This window comes from Ochlerotatus camptorhynchus, unplaced genomic scaffold (assembly GCF_037179485.1).
Source record: "Ochlerotatus camptorhynchus isolate MF236.1 unplaced genomic scaffold, CSIRO-AGI_Acam_v1.1 ptg000276l, whole genome shotgun sequence".
NCBI lineage: Eukaryota > Metazoa > Arthropoda > Insecta > Diptera > Culicidae > Ochlerotatus > Ochlerotatus camptorhynchus.
In genome coordinates, this window is record NW_027040765.1 from 2,143,643 (window position 1) to 2,164,337 (window position 20,695).

The 20,695-nt window shown below is 40.7% G+C and overlaps 2 protein-coding genes across 3 annotated transcripts in view; one reads left to right on the forward strand and one right to left on the reverse strand.

The window, feature by feature from the left end:
• Positions 1–20,695, reverse strand: part of LOC135706245 (surfeit locus protein 4 homolog) — a 219,217-nt gene that overhangs the window by 10,492 nt on the left and 188,030 nt on the right. The gene's annotated exons all lie outside the window — the stretch shown is intronic.
• LOC135706284 (ubiquitin-like protein 5) lies at positions 2,995–3,540 on the forward strand. Its single transcript, XM_065227848.1, has 3 exons — positions 2,995–3,111; positions 3,170–3,308; positions 3,375–3,540. Exons 1-3 carry the CDS (start codon positions 3,073–3,075, stop codon positions 3,416–3,418), a joined length of 222 nt encoding a protein of 73 aa, XP_065083920.1. The 5' UTR covers positions 2,995–3,072; the 3' UTR covers positions 3,419–3,540.

The following is a 20,695-nucleotide window of genomic DNA, read 5'->3' on the forward strand; positions in this document are numbered from 1 at the left end:
CACTTCGTTTGTGGTAATACCATAGAGGTAACTCTAAGACCACTGGGTCCCGAAGAAAATCATTATTATTTTTGGCTCACTCAGTACCAGAACAACGGTCCCAAGCAGTCCCAAGCTATTTCACTCACCCCTGCATGTTCTGCATGAATCCACACACCCCTGATGTTATCTGTCAAACTTTCATAGCGAATCAAAACAAACATAGTGTAGTAATAGAATTTCAACTAGAATAGGGTACGTTAATCGTTTGCTTGGGACCAATAGGCTACTAAAGTGGTGAGCCAATTTAAAATCGTTAGTTTCGTATTGATTGTTGGTAGCAGTGCTTTTGGCGCGTGGCGTTGAACCTTGTTCTCCAGTACGCACAACGAAAGGCTGCCTGCAAGCAGCGATCTGCGTCCCATGAGCATCCATAGAAGGATGAAGAAGCTGCACCGATATTGATCGGAATCAGTAGCTCTTCGTGAGTCGCTGTGGGCCATCTATGTCAAGCGCGTCATACTAAAGCGTATAAACAGAGATAACCCCGCTATAATTATTATTCCTACACAAAATACAAGCTCCTGCTGCAGTTAACAAATAAGATTTATTATATAAGACCACGTAGTCCTTCGTCATCATTGTGTACAACCCCATAGGGGTGTCCCTTGTAGTTTTTATATATCAATAGTCTTTTTCAATGCATCAATGTAGAATGCAGCAGGCGAGCTCGTGAGGAAACGTCAACCAAACCGTTTCTTTACATCAGAATAAGGATTTTTCAAAAAATGCCTACTTGCCGGCAGCGCTTAGGGATCTAAGGGTTGATATCCATAACCTTTGTCTAAATCAATAATAATGTTCAGTAGTGCTGCTGCTGCTGCTGCAATAGAATAAATTGCTAAAAGGTATGGTCAAAATTCATGTGTACATATACAAATGTATGAATTGCCAATTCTAGCCATTCGATCCTGATAATACAAATCAACGGGTTAAAAACAGATCCTCCTGGGGGTTCTTGGCGTGTATAAGTACGTTCAGACTATAGAGTTATAACTTGGTATAGCGCTATCTTGATGGTGGTTTCTGTGTTGCAATTATTTGACAACCGTTATAACATGTTATAACTGTTCAGCGTTTATGACAACAAATTTGCACGGGTACTCTCCACAAAAATAACGTAAAAATCTATACGAATATTTTTGATTCAAACGACAATAAATATTTTTGAATAAATAATCAAATACTATCAAATCCTTTATTGTTGAAATAAACATGCTTTTGAATTTAATTTAAACGTAAACATTTTTGCTTTAAACATATTTTCAATTTGCTTTGAATAATTCATATGTTTAGAGAATAAACATTTATACCATAGAGGTAACTCTAAGACCACTGGGTCCCGAAGAAAATCATTATTATTTTTGGCTCACTCAGTACCAGAACAACGGTCCCAAGCAGTCCCAAGCTATTTCACTCACCCCTGCATGTTCTGCATGAATCCACACACCCCTGATGTTATCTGTCAAACTTTCATAGCGAATCAAAACAAACATAGTGTAGTAATAGAATTTCAACTAGAATAGGGTACGTTAATCGTTTGCTTGGGACCAATAGGCTACTAAAGTGGTGAGCCAATTTAAAATCGTTAGTTTCGTATTGATTGTTGTTTATACTTTGATTTAAATGAACAAAATTCGTTTCCGCGTACCACATTCAGACACAGAGTTAAAAGTTTATAACATGTTATAATAATTATCGACAAGAAACATGTCATCAAGATAGGCATATAACCGAGGGGCGATTCACTTGTGTATTTTCGATTCAGGCCAACGTATTGATGAACGTATTGAATTATTTTTTTATCGAATAAACGTGTATTTTGTGTAATAATGTATTTTTTTGTATTTTTTGAATATATGTATTTTTTTGTGTATTAGAAAAATAAAAGTGTATTTTTATGCATTAATGTATTGGAAATCAGTTATAAGTGTATTCTATCATTTCAGTGTTTATGTTTACCACTCGAACCGAGGATCTAACGGATCAAACTCACAATGTTGACGTTTTGTTTGACAAATACACAACGCACGCTAACTTTAAAATACCCACTGATGAGTAGAATTTCACCCATTTTAAAGAAAAGAGGCTTAACTCATTAACTCATTAGGGACTGTTCATTAACTACTTAGACAGTTTTTTTGGGTTTCCTCGCCCCCCCCCCACCCCCTTATAACCCTGCGTAGACAATTGTCCACACAAAATTTTTAAAATTTGTATGGGCCGCGGTTAATTGCCATCTCCCCCCTAAATTGTCTACGTAGTTTATGAACAGCCCCTTACCTCGCTCATTACGCATTAATAAGCATCAGTTACGCATTAATGAATAATCGTTACTTATTTGTGGCTCACAACTACTCAAAATGTTTTTTTTTATTAATAAATGATTTAACGCACTTTTCTTAAAAATGGGCGAAATTCTACTCATTAATGCATTGTTTTGTGATTCGAGCTCGGATTAAAATACAAAATAATAAATTTACGCATTTTGTTCGAATTCAGCATTTTGATTGTACATATTTTCGATTTTTTCGTCCAAATGACGAATTATCGTGTATTTTTATTATTCGTCGAATATTTTTGTACTTTTTTCCGAATTTTGTATTTTTTTGCATTTTTTTGAGTAATGACGAGTAATGATGAATTTTTGTGTATTTTTTTCATAAACGTATTTTCGATTCATTCTTGAGAGCAGTGAATTGCCCCTCGCATATAACATAATATTATAACTGCTACGCAACAATGCTAAAAATGAGAATCTGGATGATAGTATATATAATTGCTTTTCTAACCTTTTCTAAAAATCTTGATACTCTGTCAGTTTGAAACTCCACTGGGCATTAAAATAACTGCAAGAACCCCATCCGTAATGCAACCCTGTGCTCTTTTTTGACAGCAGTGCTCTCCGAAGTCCGAAGTCGGATTCGTTGTTGTTTTGATTCGGCTGTTCGAGAACGTTTCCAGGTGTACACAAAAAATCAAAGCATTTTTTGAGCAATTTCAAACATCATTCTGCAACAACTTCACTAGAAGATGTTGGAAATCACTTGCAACGATCGTCTGGGCAAGAAGGTAATTCAGCATAGTTTATTAACATCCAGCAGCTGCATGTTTTCCCCCCATGTTTTAGGTTCGCGTGAAATGCAACCCGGACGATACGATCGGCGACCTCAAGAAGCTGATTGCCGCACAAACAGGAACCCGGTACGATAAGATTGTGTTGAAAAAGTGGTATACAATCTTCAAGGATAACATAAAGCTGTCGGATTGTAAGTGTTTGGCAAAACGCTTCCGGCTTCAAAATCGAATAATATATGTTACTTTTTTCATTTTAGATGAAATCCATGACGGTATGAACTTGGAACTGTACTATCAGTGAGCGTTCGGTTAGGGGTAGATATTCACATTTTTCGTAAATAATGATTATTATTAAGATTGACTTTTGTCGTAAATCCTAATTTTGTGTTCTCAGAAAGGTATGTAAATAAAACCGTTATGAGTACAAATTCGGAATCAATGTGATTTTCAATGACCTCCCATCTTTTGCCAACCCTGTGACTGAGCTTATGATCAACATTTTTATAATGAGTGCCCCTAAATGTTGGCAATTTGGGTAAGTTGTGAGATTCGGTGGTTGAAGAAATTTAATAACCATGATAATCACCTATATTCTAGATTTTGTTTGAATCGTATTCACCATATAAAAAATGTTTTGTATGGAAAATACGGTTTGAACGAAAACGAGAATATGTGCTAATAAATATTATTGTTAGACATGCAAAGTAGTACTGTTGTTTTGTCTGTGGTTGTACCGTGCAAGCACCACAAGTTGAACTGTGCCTAATATCTTGTACAGACATACAAAATACACTACCAGTTTTGTGGAATGAATATTCTAGAAAAATCATCGTTTTCTCATCAAAGCTTGCTTCTAGAAGTGAGAACATTTCTGTATTTTGAACATTTTAGTAATAGTGACATTATGTAGAAATAATATATTGGACAAATTGCACCATTATTGATATTTTTAATTAAAAGTGAATTTCATGAAGTCGATTTTCCACCAGTCCATACGATTGCAGGTTGCTCGCCCTCTGGTGATGCGAGGTGCCAGAAGCAGCAGGAAACACCTAATTGTTGAAACATAAAACATGTGATTTTGATACTCATTATAAGAAATATTGTGATAAAACATGTAATAGGGGAAATAGATGTAATGTCGGGCTAAATGCCCCTAATTTGGGCCCATACATAAATTCAGCAATCGACTAAATTTTCAATAACGACTAAAAATATCCATTAGTTCCTTCTCAATGACGCGTTCATCATTGATAAATAGCCGATTTTTAGCGTTGAGCCCAATCTTAAATCCATAGGCCAACACTAGAGTCATTTCCCCTACATATTTTTGACATTGTTCATTTTATTTCAGGCAATTTCTTAGTTTTTAGCTAATAATCCTCAATTGTACAATATGCTATTACTAGCTCAAAATTAAATTAAATTAATAAATTTTCACAGGAAAATGATGGTTATTCTTTCATCTAACGATCAGTTGCAATAAATCTATCAACAATGTACAATGCGATTTTACAAAACTGGACCAACTAATTTCTATTTTTTTATGAAACGCACAAATGTTGGCTAGTTTTCTCGTGGTTCTAGAAGGACAAATCTCAAAATAATGTTTTATTTCAAAGTTCGAGTGGTAGTAAACGTCATTTTAACTGCTCGAATGAAGTGGTTAATTGCTATCGCATTTGAACTCTTGGTGCTAGATTATTGTCTATAGAGATAACACCTAAAGGTATGCAACGTTTCATATAAAATACATATTTGAAACCGGACGTCAGCGCCCTGAACCGAGGATGTTAGATGTTAGACCTGGTTAGACCATCGTGACCATGATGCTCGATTTGCATAACTCGGGTTGAATTAAGCTCGAACCCATTTTGATCGCAGCTGGCATTCGCTTTCCAGTTTTCATCATCAGTTTTCTGTTTTCATTTCATTTTGCAGTTTTTTTTTCAGTTTGTTATCTTTCGTCGTGATTCGTTGCGTTGGTCTTCGCGTATTCGCGAATGTGTAGCGCAATAACAAGCCTGTAGTTATAATAATAGTGCAGTTAAACAGTTAAACAATTGGTGAGATGGGTCTAATATAGGCTTCAGCCCAAGTAAGTTACAGAGAGTATCCCAGTCCTCCTAGAGCATGGTCCAGGTCTCGTGGCCGTAGAGGACCACCGGTCTAATCAGCGTCCTGTAGATAGTCAACTTAGTGCGGCGGCAAATTGTATTCGACCGGAGCTTCATCCGGAGTCCAAAGTAGGCACGATTTCTTGCCATAATACTGGTACTGCTGGTATCATTTTCGTCGTTCACCAGTGAGCCCAAATACACGAACTCATCGACCACCTCGATTTTGTCACCGTCAATCTGAACTCGGGGTGGGAGGCTAACATGGTCTTCCCTAGAACCTCTTCCTTTCATGTATTTTGTCTTCGATGCGTTGATGGCAAGTCCAATCCGCCTAGCTTCAGCCTTCAGTCTGATGTACGTTTCCGCCATCGTCTCAAAGCTCCGTGCCGTGATGTCGATGTCATCGGCAAAGTCAAGAAGCTGGATGGACTTCCTGAAGATCTTGCCACTCGTGTCTATCCCAGCTCTTCTGATCACACCTTCTAACGCGATGTTCAATAGCAGACACTCATACTCGTCCACAATCAAATAATTACTTGTCATTACATACATTTATTTGTACAACATCACATTTAAGATAAGACATAATCAACAATAGTACGCCACAATACTCGTACATGTCCAATGCTCGCTAGATCACGCTCTACCTGGTCCGCCCATCGTGCTCTCTGCGCTCCACGCCTTCTTGTGCCAACCGGATCAGTAGCGAACACCAACTTTGCAGGGTTGTTGTCCGGCATTCTTGCAACATGCCCTGCCCACCGCATCCTTCCGGCTTTGGCCACCTTCTGGATGCTGGGTTCGCCATAGAGTGCAGCGAGCATCGAAGTGCTGCTTCCACCTTTCAATCACCTCACGTCCGTCCGTCAAGAGGCTCCCGTCCTTATCCTTGCACATTTCGGCTCGCGGCACAAGGCCGTTGCGGGATGCGTTGAGCTTCTGGTAGAACTTCCGTGTTTCTTGGGAACGGCACAGCAGTTCCATTTCCTCGAAATCGCTCTGCACTCCTCGTCGAACCATTCATTCCGTCGACTTCTTTCCACGTACCCGATGGTGCTCTCGGCTGCGTCGGTGATGGCTGCTTTTACTGTACTCCAGCAGTCCTCTAGAGGGAGTACATCGAGCTCGCCCTCCTCTGGCAACGCTGCCTCGAGATTCTGCGCGTATGCTAAGGTGACATCCGGTTGCTTCAGTCGCTCTAGGTTGTACCGTGGCGGGCGTCGGTACCGTACATTGTTGATGACGGAAAGTTTTGGGCGCAGTTTGACCATCACCAGGTAGTGGTCAGAGTCGATGTTAGCGCCACGATAGGTCCTGACGTCGATAATGTCGGAGAAGTGCCGTCCATCAATCAGAACGTGGTCGATTTGTGATTCCGTCTGCTGTGGTGATCTCCAGGTGTAACGATAGGGGAGGTGGTGTTGGAAGAAGGTGCTACGTATGGCCATGTACTTGGAGGCGGCGAAATCGATGAGTCGTAGGCCGTTCCCGTTCGTCAGCTGGTGGGCGCTGAACTTTCCAATCGTCGGTCTGAATTCCTCCTCCTGGCCTACCTGAGCGTTTAGGTCTCCTATGATGATCTTGACGTCGTGGCTTGGGCAGCGATCGTACTCGCGGTCGAGCTGCGCGTAAAATGCGTCCTTGTCATAATCAGTGCTTCCGGAGTGAGGGCTGTGCACGTTGATTATGCTAAAGTTGAAGAATCGGCCCTTGATCCTCAACCTGCACATTCTTTCGTCGATCGGCCACCAACCGATCACGCGCTTCTGCATTTCGCCCATCACGATGAAAGCTGTGCCGAGCTCGCGTGTTTTGCCGCAACTCTGGTAGATGGTATGATTACCTCTGAACGTTCGCACCATGGATCCTGTCCAACACACCTCCTGCAGCGCTACGATGCCGAATCCGCGGTCCTTCAGTAGATTGGCGAGTATTCGGGTGCTCCCGATGAAATTGAGAGATCGACAGTTCCACGTGCCGAGTTTCCAATCGCAAGTCCTATTTCGTCGCTGGGGTCGTTGCCGTTGGTCTCGGTTCGTATTCCTCTGTTGCTGATTTTCCGTTGCAATGCTTTTTTACGGCTGGCTCGCAGGGCCTGACACTAACCCCCTAACTTTCCGGAGGACCAGGGTGCACAGTTGTGCTTAGAGTCCTTCACTGGCACTCGGACGTAGATCAGCCGCCCCTTACATGGGGAACAGACGCTGTTGTGAGCCGCTCCTCCTGGAGAACAGACGCTCAGGCTTGCCGAAGCAAACCCCCCCTTCCCTGTCAGCCTATGACCAAAGTTCCCACCGGGGTTGGTTACCCGATCTTCCCTAAGGTTGCTCACAGTTCCCGGCCGGTACCACGGGGAGGTAGGGATAGGAGGTGCTGGGAAGAGGCTAGTGATCTCAATGGGATCTGTATTGCGCATTACCCAGCATTAACCGACCTTACACCGATAATTACATGTCGTACAACACTTTTAGCAGACATTCAAATATTAGTTCGACGAATTCAATTTTAGTTCAACTATTTTTTTTTCAATTTTGACATTTCGATGTGCAGTTATGCCAGTTATAACAAAGTAAGGATAGTGAAATTACTTCACTTCTCGAAAGACATCTACATAATATTGATATTGATTGACATCTACGATAATATTGATTATGTTAATACAGAAATTATTTAGATGTATTGACGTCAATGTAGAATGTATTGACAATACGATTGTTGTCAATAACAGCAATCGTGTAGGGTCCACTTAAGTTCTTAAGCCCTTCAATGGGGCGCTTCATTTTGAAAAATAATGATGACTTTCTGATAGGCTGGATTCATAATTCATAATATGAACCTGTGGATGAACCGATTCATAACCCCAAAATATGAACCTGTGCAAAAAAAATATAACGATTGATGAAGGTTTAGAGGTCGCGCCAAAGGTTTAAAATTTGCTTGGAAATTACTATGGAAGAATTTAAAACATCAATTATATCGCTCTAACTTTGCTTGTGCAAATGTTAATATTACTATGTTGTTGTTATCGCAAGGTCCAAAAAGCCTATTGGTGTTACGATCAGTTTTACAGCATATCAAGAAAGATGTATCTATATAGAACTCTAGACGAACAATTCAAGTCCTATCGGCTTTGATCGATTCTCTCCATCGACGTTCTCTTTCGTTAATAGCTCAGCTGCCTTAAAAATCTCTGTTGAATTTGATGTTTGGGATGAAGAATCTCCTTTATCAAACATGTTGCAAAAATAACGCGAAATCTGGGGGCCTATTATCACCGTCACGTCACCTCACTTTCTTGTCACGTCACTAAGTGACAAAAAGTAACGCTGATCAACTTTCTACGATCAATTTCCGGGACATGGTAGGGTGCTCACCCGGAAGACCTAATTAACTTATATAAAACGACTATTTTTTCAGTTCTTGAGTATGGCTCTTTTTGCTTCCTCTTGGCAAGAAAAAGCCAGCTAATCAAATTGGAACGTATTCAATATCGTTGTTTACGTATTGCCTTTGGCTGTATGCATTCAACACACAATACGAGCCTAGAGGTTCTAGCGAGCGTAAAACCCCTGCTCGTTTCGGGGAGCTCTCATTAAGAGTATTGATCAAATGTAGTGTCAGTAACATCCTTGTGATGCAATACCACGTTTGAAAACTTGTTTTCAGCAAAAGAAATATCGTACTAAACATACTAAACAAACAAACCGACATCACTGACTTGCATCTGTTTTCATTTTATTGTTTATTCAACACAGCTGGTGTGTTGACAGATCGAGGGAAAAGCATTTGTGAAAAAAAAAATATACATGAACGAGGGATGCTCCGGTTGCAAACCAATGCTTGAGAATGTGCATGCACAATACGCTTGACGATATTTTTGAAGAATTTCCTTGAGAATTTCCTTCTAAAGTCTGGAACGCGAAAAAATTGGTTGCTATGATGAGTTTTCACCATTTGCTCTCCAGTTTTCAAAATGACGTCCAAGCAAGAGGAGCAGCGTGTCAAAATTTTGCTCGCGCAGCAAGAGAATCCGACGTTCTCACACGCCACGTTGGCAAAATTGCTGGATGTGGCCAAATCGACCGTGACAAACGTTTTTAAAAGTGTTCAGGGAGCGTCTGTTGACCGACAGGAAGCCTGGAAGCGGCGGCAATCCTAATCCGGACGTGGCAGCGACGACGAAGAAGGTGGTGGTAAAATCCTAACGTCGGAATCCTAACCTCTATATCCAGGACGTCGTTGGCAAGCTCAATGTCTCCCATACTACTGTGCAGCAGGCCAAGAAACGAGCCGGGTTGTCGACGTTTAAGAAGGTGAAGGTGGCGAACCGAGATTACAAACAAAACACGTCGGCAAAGCAGTGGTCCCGAAAGCTGTATACGAATCTGCTCACAAAGTTCGACTGTGTCGTCATGGACGACGAAACAAGTGAAGCCGGATTTCAAACAGTTTCCGGGACAGGAGTTTTATACCGCATCAGGAGAAGGGAAGCTGGCTGAAATTTTCAAAACCAGCAAACTATCGAAGTTCTCGAAAAAATATCTCGTCTGGCAGGCTACATGCACGTGTGGTCTAAAAAGTGTCATTTTTATGACTACGGAAACCATCAATCAAGAGATCTACGTCCAGGAGTGCCTGGAAAACTGGCTGCTACCATTCCTCAAGCAGCATAATAGACCTGTGCGGTTCTGGCTGGACTTGGCGAGCTGCCACTATGGGAAAAATGCAATCGAGTAGTACGATGCGAACAACGTAGTTGTGGTATCCAAAGACCACAACCCTCCCAACAGCCCAGAACTCCGCCCTATCGAACGGTATTGGACCTTGGTCAAATGGAATCTCAAAAAAACTAATAAATCCATGGAAAACGAACAGCAGTTTAAATCTAACTGGCGTTCGGCGGCGACTAAGGTCGATGAGAACACTGTGCAAAATTTAATCTTAATAAAGGCCCAAGCGCAATGACAGCTGAAGCGGAACGGCAACGGCAGCAGAAAAGCCCGATCTGAGTAAGCCAACTTGTCGGATTGAAAACTTGTTGGAACCAAATCGACTTCGGTTAGGCATCTTGATGTCATTTGGGACAACTGTCAAACTTGCCGTTTCCGTTCCGCTTCCGTCCACATTGCGTTTGGGCCTTAAGGGGTTAGGCGGAAGGCACGGCAGTTTGGATTTGGCAAACCAAATGAATAAACTTACATTTTTTCCTTTAAATATATGAATTGAACTACCAAAAGAAAAATAAGAAGATTTTTGTGATATGAATTTTGACTGAAAGAAACGATTTTTTTGTCGACCAATTTTTGCACGTTCTATTCTTTAAGAGTTATGTCTGTTGGTCTGTGGTGTTGGTTTGTGAGGAGGCTTTCACTTTGAGAGTAAAGCGCTTTAGAACGACTTGTTAACAAATGTTGATGAACCCTTTTCTATTGTCAATCCAGGTTTGAGATCGACGAAATTAAAAACGGTTTGAGGGAACATGCACAAATGACGTAGTTTTTGATGAGGGAGGGAGCGTCTCAAGTTGTGACCGGCCTTGTATTAGGTATAGCAAAATAAATTGTTCAAAAATATGCTATGCCATTTATGGATGTTCCCGTAATATTCTGTTCACACAACCTACAGCGGAGACTCGCTATTTGGTGGAGGCCTTTTCGCGTTTTTGACGTATTTAATCAATCCGCGGAGGTCTATTATCACCGTCCCATCACTTCACTTTTTTGTCATAGTGACAGTGACGTGACTCCGTCACCAAGTGACAAAAAAGTGTCTCAAGTGACACTCATAATCGCTCCAGTGAAGTGATCATCAGGTGAAGTGACGGTGATAAGAGACCCCCAAAGCAGATAGGATCTTTTGAATTGTTCATCGAGACACATTCAATGTGAAAACATGACAAAATAGGGTGAATTCTAGATAAACATTTCAAAAGGTCCTATCTGCATTGATCGATTCTCTTCATCGACTTTCTCTTTCGTCAATAACTCAGCTACAAAACCTTTCCCTGTTGTATTTGACGTTGGACGCTAGATAAGAACCTCCTTTATCAAACCACTCAAACCACGTGGTAGAATTAGCGCGAAATCTTTTTGCATAGCAGTGGTTATGAAAAGAGAAAGTCGATGAAGAGAATCGATCAAAGCAGATAGGACCATTTGAAATGTTCATCGAGAATTGGCAAATGAATTGAGATTACAAACAAACACGCGAGAAAACAACGCAAATTTCATCACAACAACAACAGGCTTATTGATCATTGTCATGACAACCGTCATGACATTGTCAACGTTTATATTGTAAATCAATAATTTCCCATACTAATTCACCGAAATCTCCATACAAACCGGGATACAAATCATTGGTACGACCCCTAATAGCGAATTCGTTTATTATCGGGGTTAACACCAGTTCCAACCCAGTGCGAAACCGAACTTTTTGTCAGTGTGAACCTCAACCTGAGCTAGGTTTTAAAAACAAACGAGCAAACTGACTTTTGTCAGAAAACAAGCAGACCCAATCTTGATACCCGATCCAGGTTTTAACTGAATAATAAACGAATTCGCTATAAGTCTTCATCAATCTTTACCATTTTTTGCACAGGCTCATATTTTGGGGCTCAGAATTGAACCACAGACAAACAGACATAACACTCGCAGGTTATTCATCGAACAAGCATTTAACAATCAATTTAAAAGTATCGTAGTTGGTAGTACCGCCACCTGTGGCGCGCATAGTCATTTCCCTTGAGTTTGACGTTTACACACTACCGCCATCTGTTCAGCGTACTACCCACCACAGTGTACTCAACAGATGGCGGTAATGTTTTAGCGACGATGTTTTACAGTGAGAAATATTCAATGTGTTATGTCTGTTTGTCTGTGATTGAACTATAACTAAATTGGCCTATCAGAAATTCATTATTTTTTTTTCAAAATGAAGCACCCTACTCTTCAATCATGTAATGGACTGAAGCGGCCACCTGACGCGAGCGATCTGCGCCTAATTTACCATGTGTGCCATCGAAGTTACATCCCACCATGGAGAACATTTCATTGAAGAAAAATCGTCATTTAATTTCCACCTTCCTTTCCATCCAACCGAGCCAATCTATTATCCCTTGAGGTAGCTCCTATAAACCGCAATCATTGTTGGGAGGAGTGGCTTTCAAAACTAGCAATTTAAGATTAGGAAAATGCGTAGGTATTGTCTGCGTTTGTGCAAGCTTGCCAAAACCACAAAGCCTAGAATAAAAGGATCTCTCAACGATCCTGTTTTAGAAGTTTGTTGCTGTTTTCCTGCTTCTCATTTTTTATGAATGAAAGGCGAGTTTCCACCTTTTTTTTGTGCGATAGGATGTGGGAAGCATCCCATATAATGACGACGTGTGGCGGAGGTGGCGGAGATGGCGGACGAACATGGAAGGAGGGAAATGCCATAAATTATAACCTTATATCGGCTTCTCTCGTTTGAAACATTCGAAAAAGGCTCCTTTTTCTAGCGCCACTTGCTGCGTACATTTGTATACTAGTAAAATGCCCATTCATTAATTCCCTGCTGGGAGCACGAAGCGTTCTTAGCGCTGGAAGTCTTTACACCGGGCACCCGGTAATTAGAATCTATTATAAACCAATACTTAATTGCATCGCCCTCCCCGCCTCCTTTATTGTTGTCTGCCTGCTCTATCTGTTTCTATAATGGTAAAGGTTAGGTATAGTCAGGGTCTGACTGACAGATTGACTAGAGCTGCCAGCAACAGAACGCGAGGAAAATTTTCATGGCTGACTGCAACCGAGTTTTCTATGCATGTAGCAGCCCAGGATCGAGCTAGAATTGTCACACCATCCTTCATGTTGTCGAAACGTCAATTCCCCCGGCTAATCAAGTATTCATGGACTGAGAATATTTTGCTGCGCCCGCGTTCGTTTCGGTTTTATGACTGCATATTTCCATCCTCTCCGCCTCCAGCATCCATCCTAGCCTTATATCTATATCTACTTTGCCAGAATTACATCCGGACCCTTCGGGTTGACAGAAGATTGCTATCTTCCGAATGGCGACGATGATGATGGCAATTTGTGTGTGCCAAATGGTTTATGGCTTTATTTTGACGAGGAGGAAGTGTGAAAATTACTATATTGTATTTTTCACATCACTTACAACGACGTCGTCGACGATGGGGGAAGAGGACGTAGCGCGTGAGTCCCATGTCATGAATTTTCCATACCAGCCATGATGCCGAAGCGAATGATGAAGCAGGCGGCACCTGGTTGTGTGACCTCCGGAATCAGAAGCCATTTCGACAATTTGAATATCGGGATTGGGACTTTTTCGGCTGAATGGACATTGATGCGTGTGGATGTCAATTGGTCGGTGTCTCTTTTCGCTCCATCATCGAATCGATCTGCTGGCGAAATTGTTTCGGAGAGTGATTTAAATATTTTGATTGCTTTGCCGTACATTGACCGAAATGGAGCCGTTTGAGACGTATCGGAATCCAATTTGAATGCATGCATTTAATAATCGATCGGCAGGGTTCTGGGTCGTATCGTCGTGGAAAAATTGACGTAATTTACATTCATGAACTGGGATTCGCTTTACGACCATCAAGAACGCAGGAGGCTACTTGAGTGACATTTGCACATGGCTACGTCGCTTTGAAGCAGCTGCAATCGCAGTAGGCTGTGTGCCAAACCTCTCGAATCATCTAAAACTTATCCCCGCCTACTATAAGTTCAACACGATTACCTGGAAAACTTATGGGCATCTAATCGATCGGTTTAAGGTCCCTAATGACCGTCTAATTATAGTGACCCATGGCCATTGCCGGATATAAATGAGTCCAATCGAAGCAGTGTAATTTCCCGTCTCGTTCTCGTCTCATTTCTACCGAAAAGAGGAAAGAAATCCACCTTGCGCTCTGGTTTCTCGCAGTTGATTGCGATAAAATTACTCGAAAGGAAACATTCCTCAAGCCCGCAGGGAGTTCAACCACTGACCAACCGTGCCCGCTGATAAGTGGTCTGAAATGGAGAAAATTAAGGACGCCGTACCGGCGAAGTTTCATGTTCGCCCATGTCATAGTTAATAATTTTAATTAGTCTTCACCACAGCACAACAATGTTGCTGCCACTCGGCTTACCCCGCCGGACCCCGGAACCCAGCACGTGGATTGTTGTGACCTGGATGGAAACTTTGTCCAAGGTAGGTACCGACCGTATCGCTTCGTCGCACCCGAGGAAACACGCGTACTTTCACTCAATCAATTTGATCCGGTATAGAGCAAAGGACGAAACAAGGAATCTATGGGCAAAGGGGCAAGCAGAAGGAAACGTGAGCGGGTCCGGTTCTTATCCTGGGCTGTAATCTTGAAAGATTTCTTGTACCGAATGCCACCGGTGGCGGTCAGCTGAAAATGTAACGGCAATGAGCGAGTTGTGTAAATTTTTGTGATTATAGATAGTCGCATAGTGGGAGAATTGACCGGATTCTTAGAAAATTGTTCTACCACTGAATATTGATGAATTTAAGTGGCGATCGACCAGCAGGTGGAAATGATTTGAACATGGTAATGACGTTTTGCTATCTGTCAAATCGCATGGAATATTTTTTAATATTTACATTATCTGTTTTATAACTACAGATTTGAAAATATGGTGTCACATGGCCAGTTTTAGCTTTATGCTTAATATTCATCTGTCAAAATTTGCTGACATCTTAAAAGGCCTAAGCTTAATGACAGCGGAAGCGGAACGGTAGTGGCAGCGGAAAAGCCCGATCTGAGTAAGCCTACTTGTCGGATTGAAAACTAGTTAGAACCAAATCGGCTTCGATTAGGCATCTTGATGCCTTTTCGTTTCCGTTCCGCTTCCGCCCACATTGCGCTTGGCCTTAACGAATATGTCTACATTCTAAGCTACGGTTACCTAAAATAACGATAATTTTTTTAAATAGACTATTTTTTACTATAAATTGGGACATTTTTAACGTTAGTTTTTGGAAAATATTCCATGATTATCGATAATTAAGGTATGTACACTTTCTTCGATTCTAATTTTTACCGATATCTAGGTATTCTTTACCGACTTTGAGGTATGTGCATCTTAGCGTGTAGAGGCTGGATGTATTGGAATCCGAAGGAACTGCTCAAATAATCAAGATAGGTAGGAATATCGAGATATAGAACACCCACTATGGTGGAAATCACGCAGACGGCAGTTTGCCATTCACGCCAGGAAGCAAAAATGGTTTATCTTGACCATCTACCATTATAATCGATTAAAACCAAAAGTAAACATTTATTTTTCTTTCCTCGATCCAATCATGTGCACAAAGAAAGCAATCCACCGAATAGATGGCGCTGTTCGTTTTCGTTTTGCGCGTGACAATGCCCAAGCCAACTATGATTTCAAATTGCCGGTTGCTTGTCGCTCAATTACGAAATGGCTACGCTTGGCGGAACCTCTCCGTCCCTGCAGACCTTCCCTCTGTTGCTGCTGCTGCTGCTGCTAGAAAGTTGCTACTTTGCATGCAATGCTGTTACCACCAAATGTAACCCAACCCATGTTCAAATGTCAGAATCAGCGCGGGATAACCTTCAAACTCTCTTGCCGACCAGTAAAACAAACTAAATTGTACGCTAAAACGTCCAATGTTCAACACTCCTCCTCCACCTTCTCCACCACACTCGCTTACCAAAACTACGCGATTGCGTGTTTTGACAATTGTTGAAAATTAAGCTAATAATTGTGGGTGATTATAATTATTTAAATCACGACATGCGAACCCGCTTTGTTTGCCTTTCTCGTCAACCGTTTGCCCTCCTTCTTTCGTTTCAAGTGTGTAGCTATGCGATTGACGTTTTGATCGCTTTTCTGATCGATTCAGAGCAGGTAGACATTCCGAGTAGGGTTTCCCGGGAATAACATTTTCGTTTCGAGGAATTCCTGAATTTCACGCGAAATTTATAAATTTATTCATAGATTACATTCAATTCAGCTAAACTTCATTTCCTTCGTTGAAATTAATAATTAGTGTGAGGTTAGGGTGGGGATTATTTCGTGGATATGTTTTCATAAGTAGAAAATGATAATTGGGATTAATTTTCGCCTGACGCCTTCTGAAAATCTCTTGAGCCAAATTACTTCTCTACCAGGACGCACCGTAGAAAGCATTTTGGGAGTCCCCAGTTCCTCTAAATTAGTCGCGCCTATTAGGCTGTCCACGAGACAGTTGCGATCAGCTGACTTTTTTGTTTACCAAGAACTTTTGACAGATCACAGTAGAACTGACAGTTCACTCTCATATGAATTTCTGCTTTGTTTATGTTTACATTCAGCATCATTAACACCAGATCACTCACATACTCTTGATTTCTAGCTGTCAGTTCCACTGAGAAACGTCTCTTGGATCACCTTATTGCAGCCAGCGTTTATCAAAGTCGTCCTGGCCCTGAGTTTAGATGTGGATTGAGGGTCTCCCAGCTTGCTATATTAGGTAAGTACACACTTAATAGCGAACTTTCACTGCCTGATGATGATCATAATTCCAGTGCCTTCAACTCACCTCAAACATCTGTCAGTCGGCAACATGGAGCCATCACAGTCAACTGCACTCCGGGACGCATTCTTACCGTCTGCCCTGAGGACGCCCCTATTTCGCTCATCGCAGTCGATCCCCTCCTGCCAGCGACCAGTAGTCGTCCCGGCCCTGCGTTTGAGATGGGAGAACGGGTCTTCCACATTCCTGTTATTGGCAAGTATGATCAACCGACGAATATATTTCGCCTGAAAGTATCTTGGTTTCCAGCGGCCCTACTCGAATATCATTCCTCCGTCAAGTGACATCTACCAGCTCCCAAATGCAACTACACGCTGAACCTTCCATTGTTCCCGAACAGTGGAAATCGAACATAACGATTTATTTATCTGGCCGAACCCGTGGCTTGGAGCTTATTGACGCACATTGTCGATCCGTCTTGGTCGATTCAGACAAAGCAGGCCCTTCCGACGAAGTTATTGTTCTTGGCGATTTTAACCTACCGGACATTGCATGGACTCCAACCCATAGTGGTTTCTTTTGTCCTGATCACGAGCGTTCATCTTTCCACGTAGGAACCATCCAGCTCCTGGACAGTTATAGCAACAATCAATACGAAACTATCGATTTGAAATTGGCTCACTACTTGACTAGCCTATTGGTCCCAAGCAAATCAATTAACGTACCTCACTCTAGTCGAAATTCTATGACTACACTATGTTTGTTTTGATTCTCTATGAAAGTTTGACTGATAAAATGAGGGGTTTGTGGATTTTCCCATGCTTCGAGGGGTGCATCGATTAGCTTGGGACCCAAGAATGTACCAGAGCTGAGTCAAAAAGTTGAGCACGTTTATTCGGGACCTACTAGTTATCTCTATGGTTATTGTTCGGAATACTTTTGAAAGAAATGCACCACCGTTTTTGTAGCAGCGTTAAATACAGCTCAAACTGCAAATTGTTTAATTATTCATTTAATCTGGATTTCCTTATAATATTTTCTACTCACAATTGATAGTTTTTCTTCACCTTCGTGCAACGAGTGTTATTTTCCTGTTTTGTTCCACAATCAGTATCTACGATTGTTAATTTAATTATGTTAAGCAACAACATCGAACACGTTCCTTGTATAAATTACTTACAATTCTAGTGTGACGTCTGCCCACGCTGTTAGTCTTCTTCTTCTTCTTCTTATTCGCATTTCAAGCTTATTGCTTAGAGCATATTAGCTTATTGCGTGCTCTCAACTTAGTGTTCTAAATGCACTTCCACAGTTATTAATTGAGAGCTTTCGATGCCAATACCAATGCATGAATTTGTATATTGTGTGGCAAGCACAATGATACTCTTATGCCCAGGGAAGTCGAGAAAATTTCCAACCCGAAAGATTCCCTCGACCGGACCGGGAATCGAACCCGCCGCCTCCGGCTTGGTAATACCGTGCCTTTACTGACTAGGCTATGAGGCCCCTCACGCTGTTAGTCACTAGTTTTATCGATCGGTTTTTAATAAAGGCACTGCACACAAGTTTCAATGTTTAATTCACTTAATTTCAGCAAAAACTAAAAAATCCAAATTCTATCCCGAAAGCTACTTCTGTCTTCCTTTGTTTTGATTTTTACTATTCCTCGATCCGTTTCAATACCAGCTATATATTTTTTACACTAGACCGGTATTTGGCCCAAACCGTGTTCCCAGTTTTCTTTACAGTTATAGTACCGCAATTCTGTCACAAATCAATGGCCTGTTGAATGAAAACAACCGCACCCTGGATCTCTGCTTGGTGAGTGCTCGTGATACAGCTCCTTTCCTCTCCACACTGAAACAAATCGACATGTACCGTTTACTGGATCCATCTTATAACATAGCAATGTCAGCAGATTTATTCATTCTATGTGATGATTGATAGATTCCATTGTATTATCACTTTAAAACTATGACTGCGATATGGAATGATTTCTATCGTAATTTCACATACTTTGTACTTGATAATACTTTGCTTCGAACTTGGCTTCGAACGTGGTTAGCGATAGGTAAAAAGTATATGAATATTGTCTGATATATTTCATGGTGAAAAATTGTTGATATGTCATGTTGATATATGTGGGAACAGACATCTAGAAAGTAATGGAAAATCATATAAGTTTGCATTATTAGATAATTCAGTACAATATACCTGTTTTCATGATGAATATTGCTCACTAAAAGATATATCTTATAAGATAATCATGTATATTTTATTGAAATTGCTTTTAACGATTTTTGACGTTTGTTGATATGTCACGTGTAAACAGACATGTAGAAACTATTGGACTGTCATTTAACTTTGCAGTATAGGAAAACATGTATATCTCATATCTCATTGGAATAGCTTCCTTTGATTTTTGAGGTTTAAAGATTGTAAACAGATTTATCCCAATCATTATATAGTCATATAGATTTGCCTTTTAAGAAATCCAACAGCAAACATTTGTTTTGGCATGTTTTTCTGGGATGAATATCGCTCAAAATAAAATACATCTTACATGATTGCTCTTCATAAATTATTGAAACAATTTTCAACGATGTTATCGTACACCAAGTCGTACACTCATTAAAATGATTGTTGATATTGTAAATATTGCTAACAACAATGATACTGTATTGAATAATCTTTGTTTGTTATTGTTTCATAAGATAAGGGGTTCCGGAAAAGAATGTATTGAGATTGAAAAAAAATTATTCTATTGCAATATTTACTTTGCTGTGATTCTAATTGTAAGCCTTCTACACAGCTAATTCAGATTCCAGCCCTAGTACTCGAACTTCATGAACCAGTTCCATCAACTCATATAATTTAGTCGTTGTTTTATTGCACACAGGCGCATTAAGAAAGATTTGAACAAACGACACCACCGAAACGGAACATAAACTTGTCAGTGCTATTTGTCTTCACTCTAGCAAAACGAGCATAAAGTTGCACTACATTCCATGTCGGGAGAGCTGTTCTTACTTCATGCTAATTGAACGAGCTCAATCTTGAAGTCAGCCGTGGCCCAGTGGAATCGAGCGCAGAAACCGAAAGCATCACACCTCAACAGTTCTTGATCGAATCCCAAATCAGCTACAATAAAAAAAAGACACAACTGTGAAAGCTCCCACTGCCTGATGTTTATTTTTCGATTTATTTTTAGAAATCGATTAAATATATGTGTCAAAAGAAGAAGTAAATTTCATGTGATTTTCACATAAACTTTACTTCGATTGATTTATGACACATATATTATATTGTGGTGAAACGTAAAGCTTATGCTTATGGGTTTCAAATCCATTTCAGTTAATTATTATAATTTGACTGATTTTCATTTATCATATGACGATCACATAAAAGTTACCAAATTATCAGCATTGTAAATGCATCAGATATTCATATAGAATTTACCTGACACATTTTCAATCATATCATTTTCAATGGATTATCTTATAGCGCAAATTTATTAGATTTCCACATAACAGGAATATGTCAAATTGGTTCAGTGCACGGTACCCGAACCTTTAGTCAAGGATCGTGATCGAAAATAATATTGTCCATGATTTCATCAGCACTCCAAACGCTGTGTCATATGACTTCCGTAGAGCTGACCATCGCAGTATTGTCCATGTGTTGTCTAACCTAGATTGGGAAAATATCCTAGATCCTGTAGACGTCAACATTGCTACACAAACCTTTTCTCAGGTCTTGGCATATGTCATTGACAGGCACGTTTCCAAAAAGATCATCCATATCGACTGTCGCGTCCCGTGGATGACGAAAGATCTTCGCTCGTTGAAAAGAACTAAGAAGGCTCCTCTCAGAAGATTTAATAAATTCCGTACACTGCCGCTGAAATGCTACTATCTCAGACTCAACCACGAGTATAAGCGGTTAAGTCGTCTTTGTTTTAA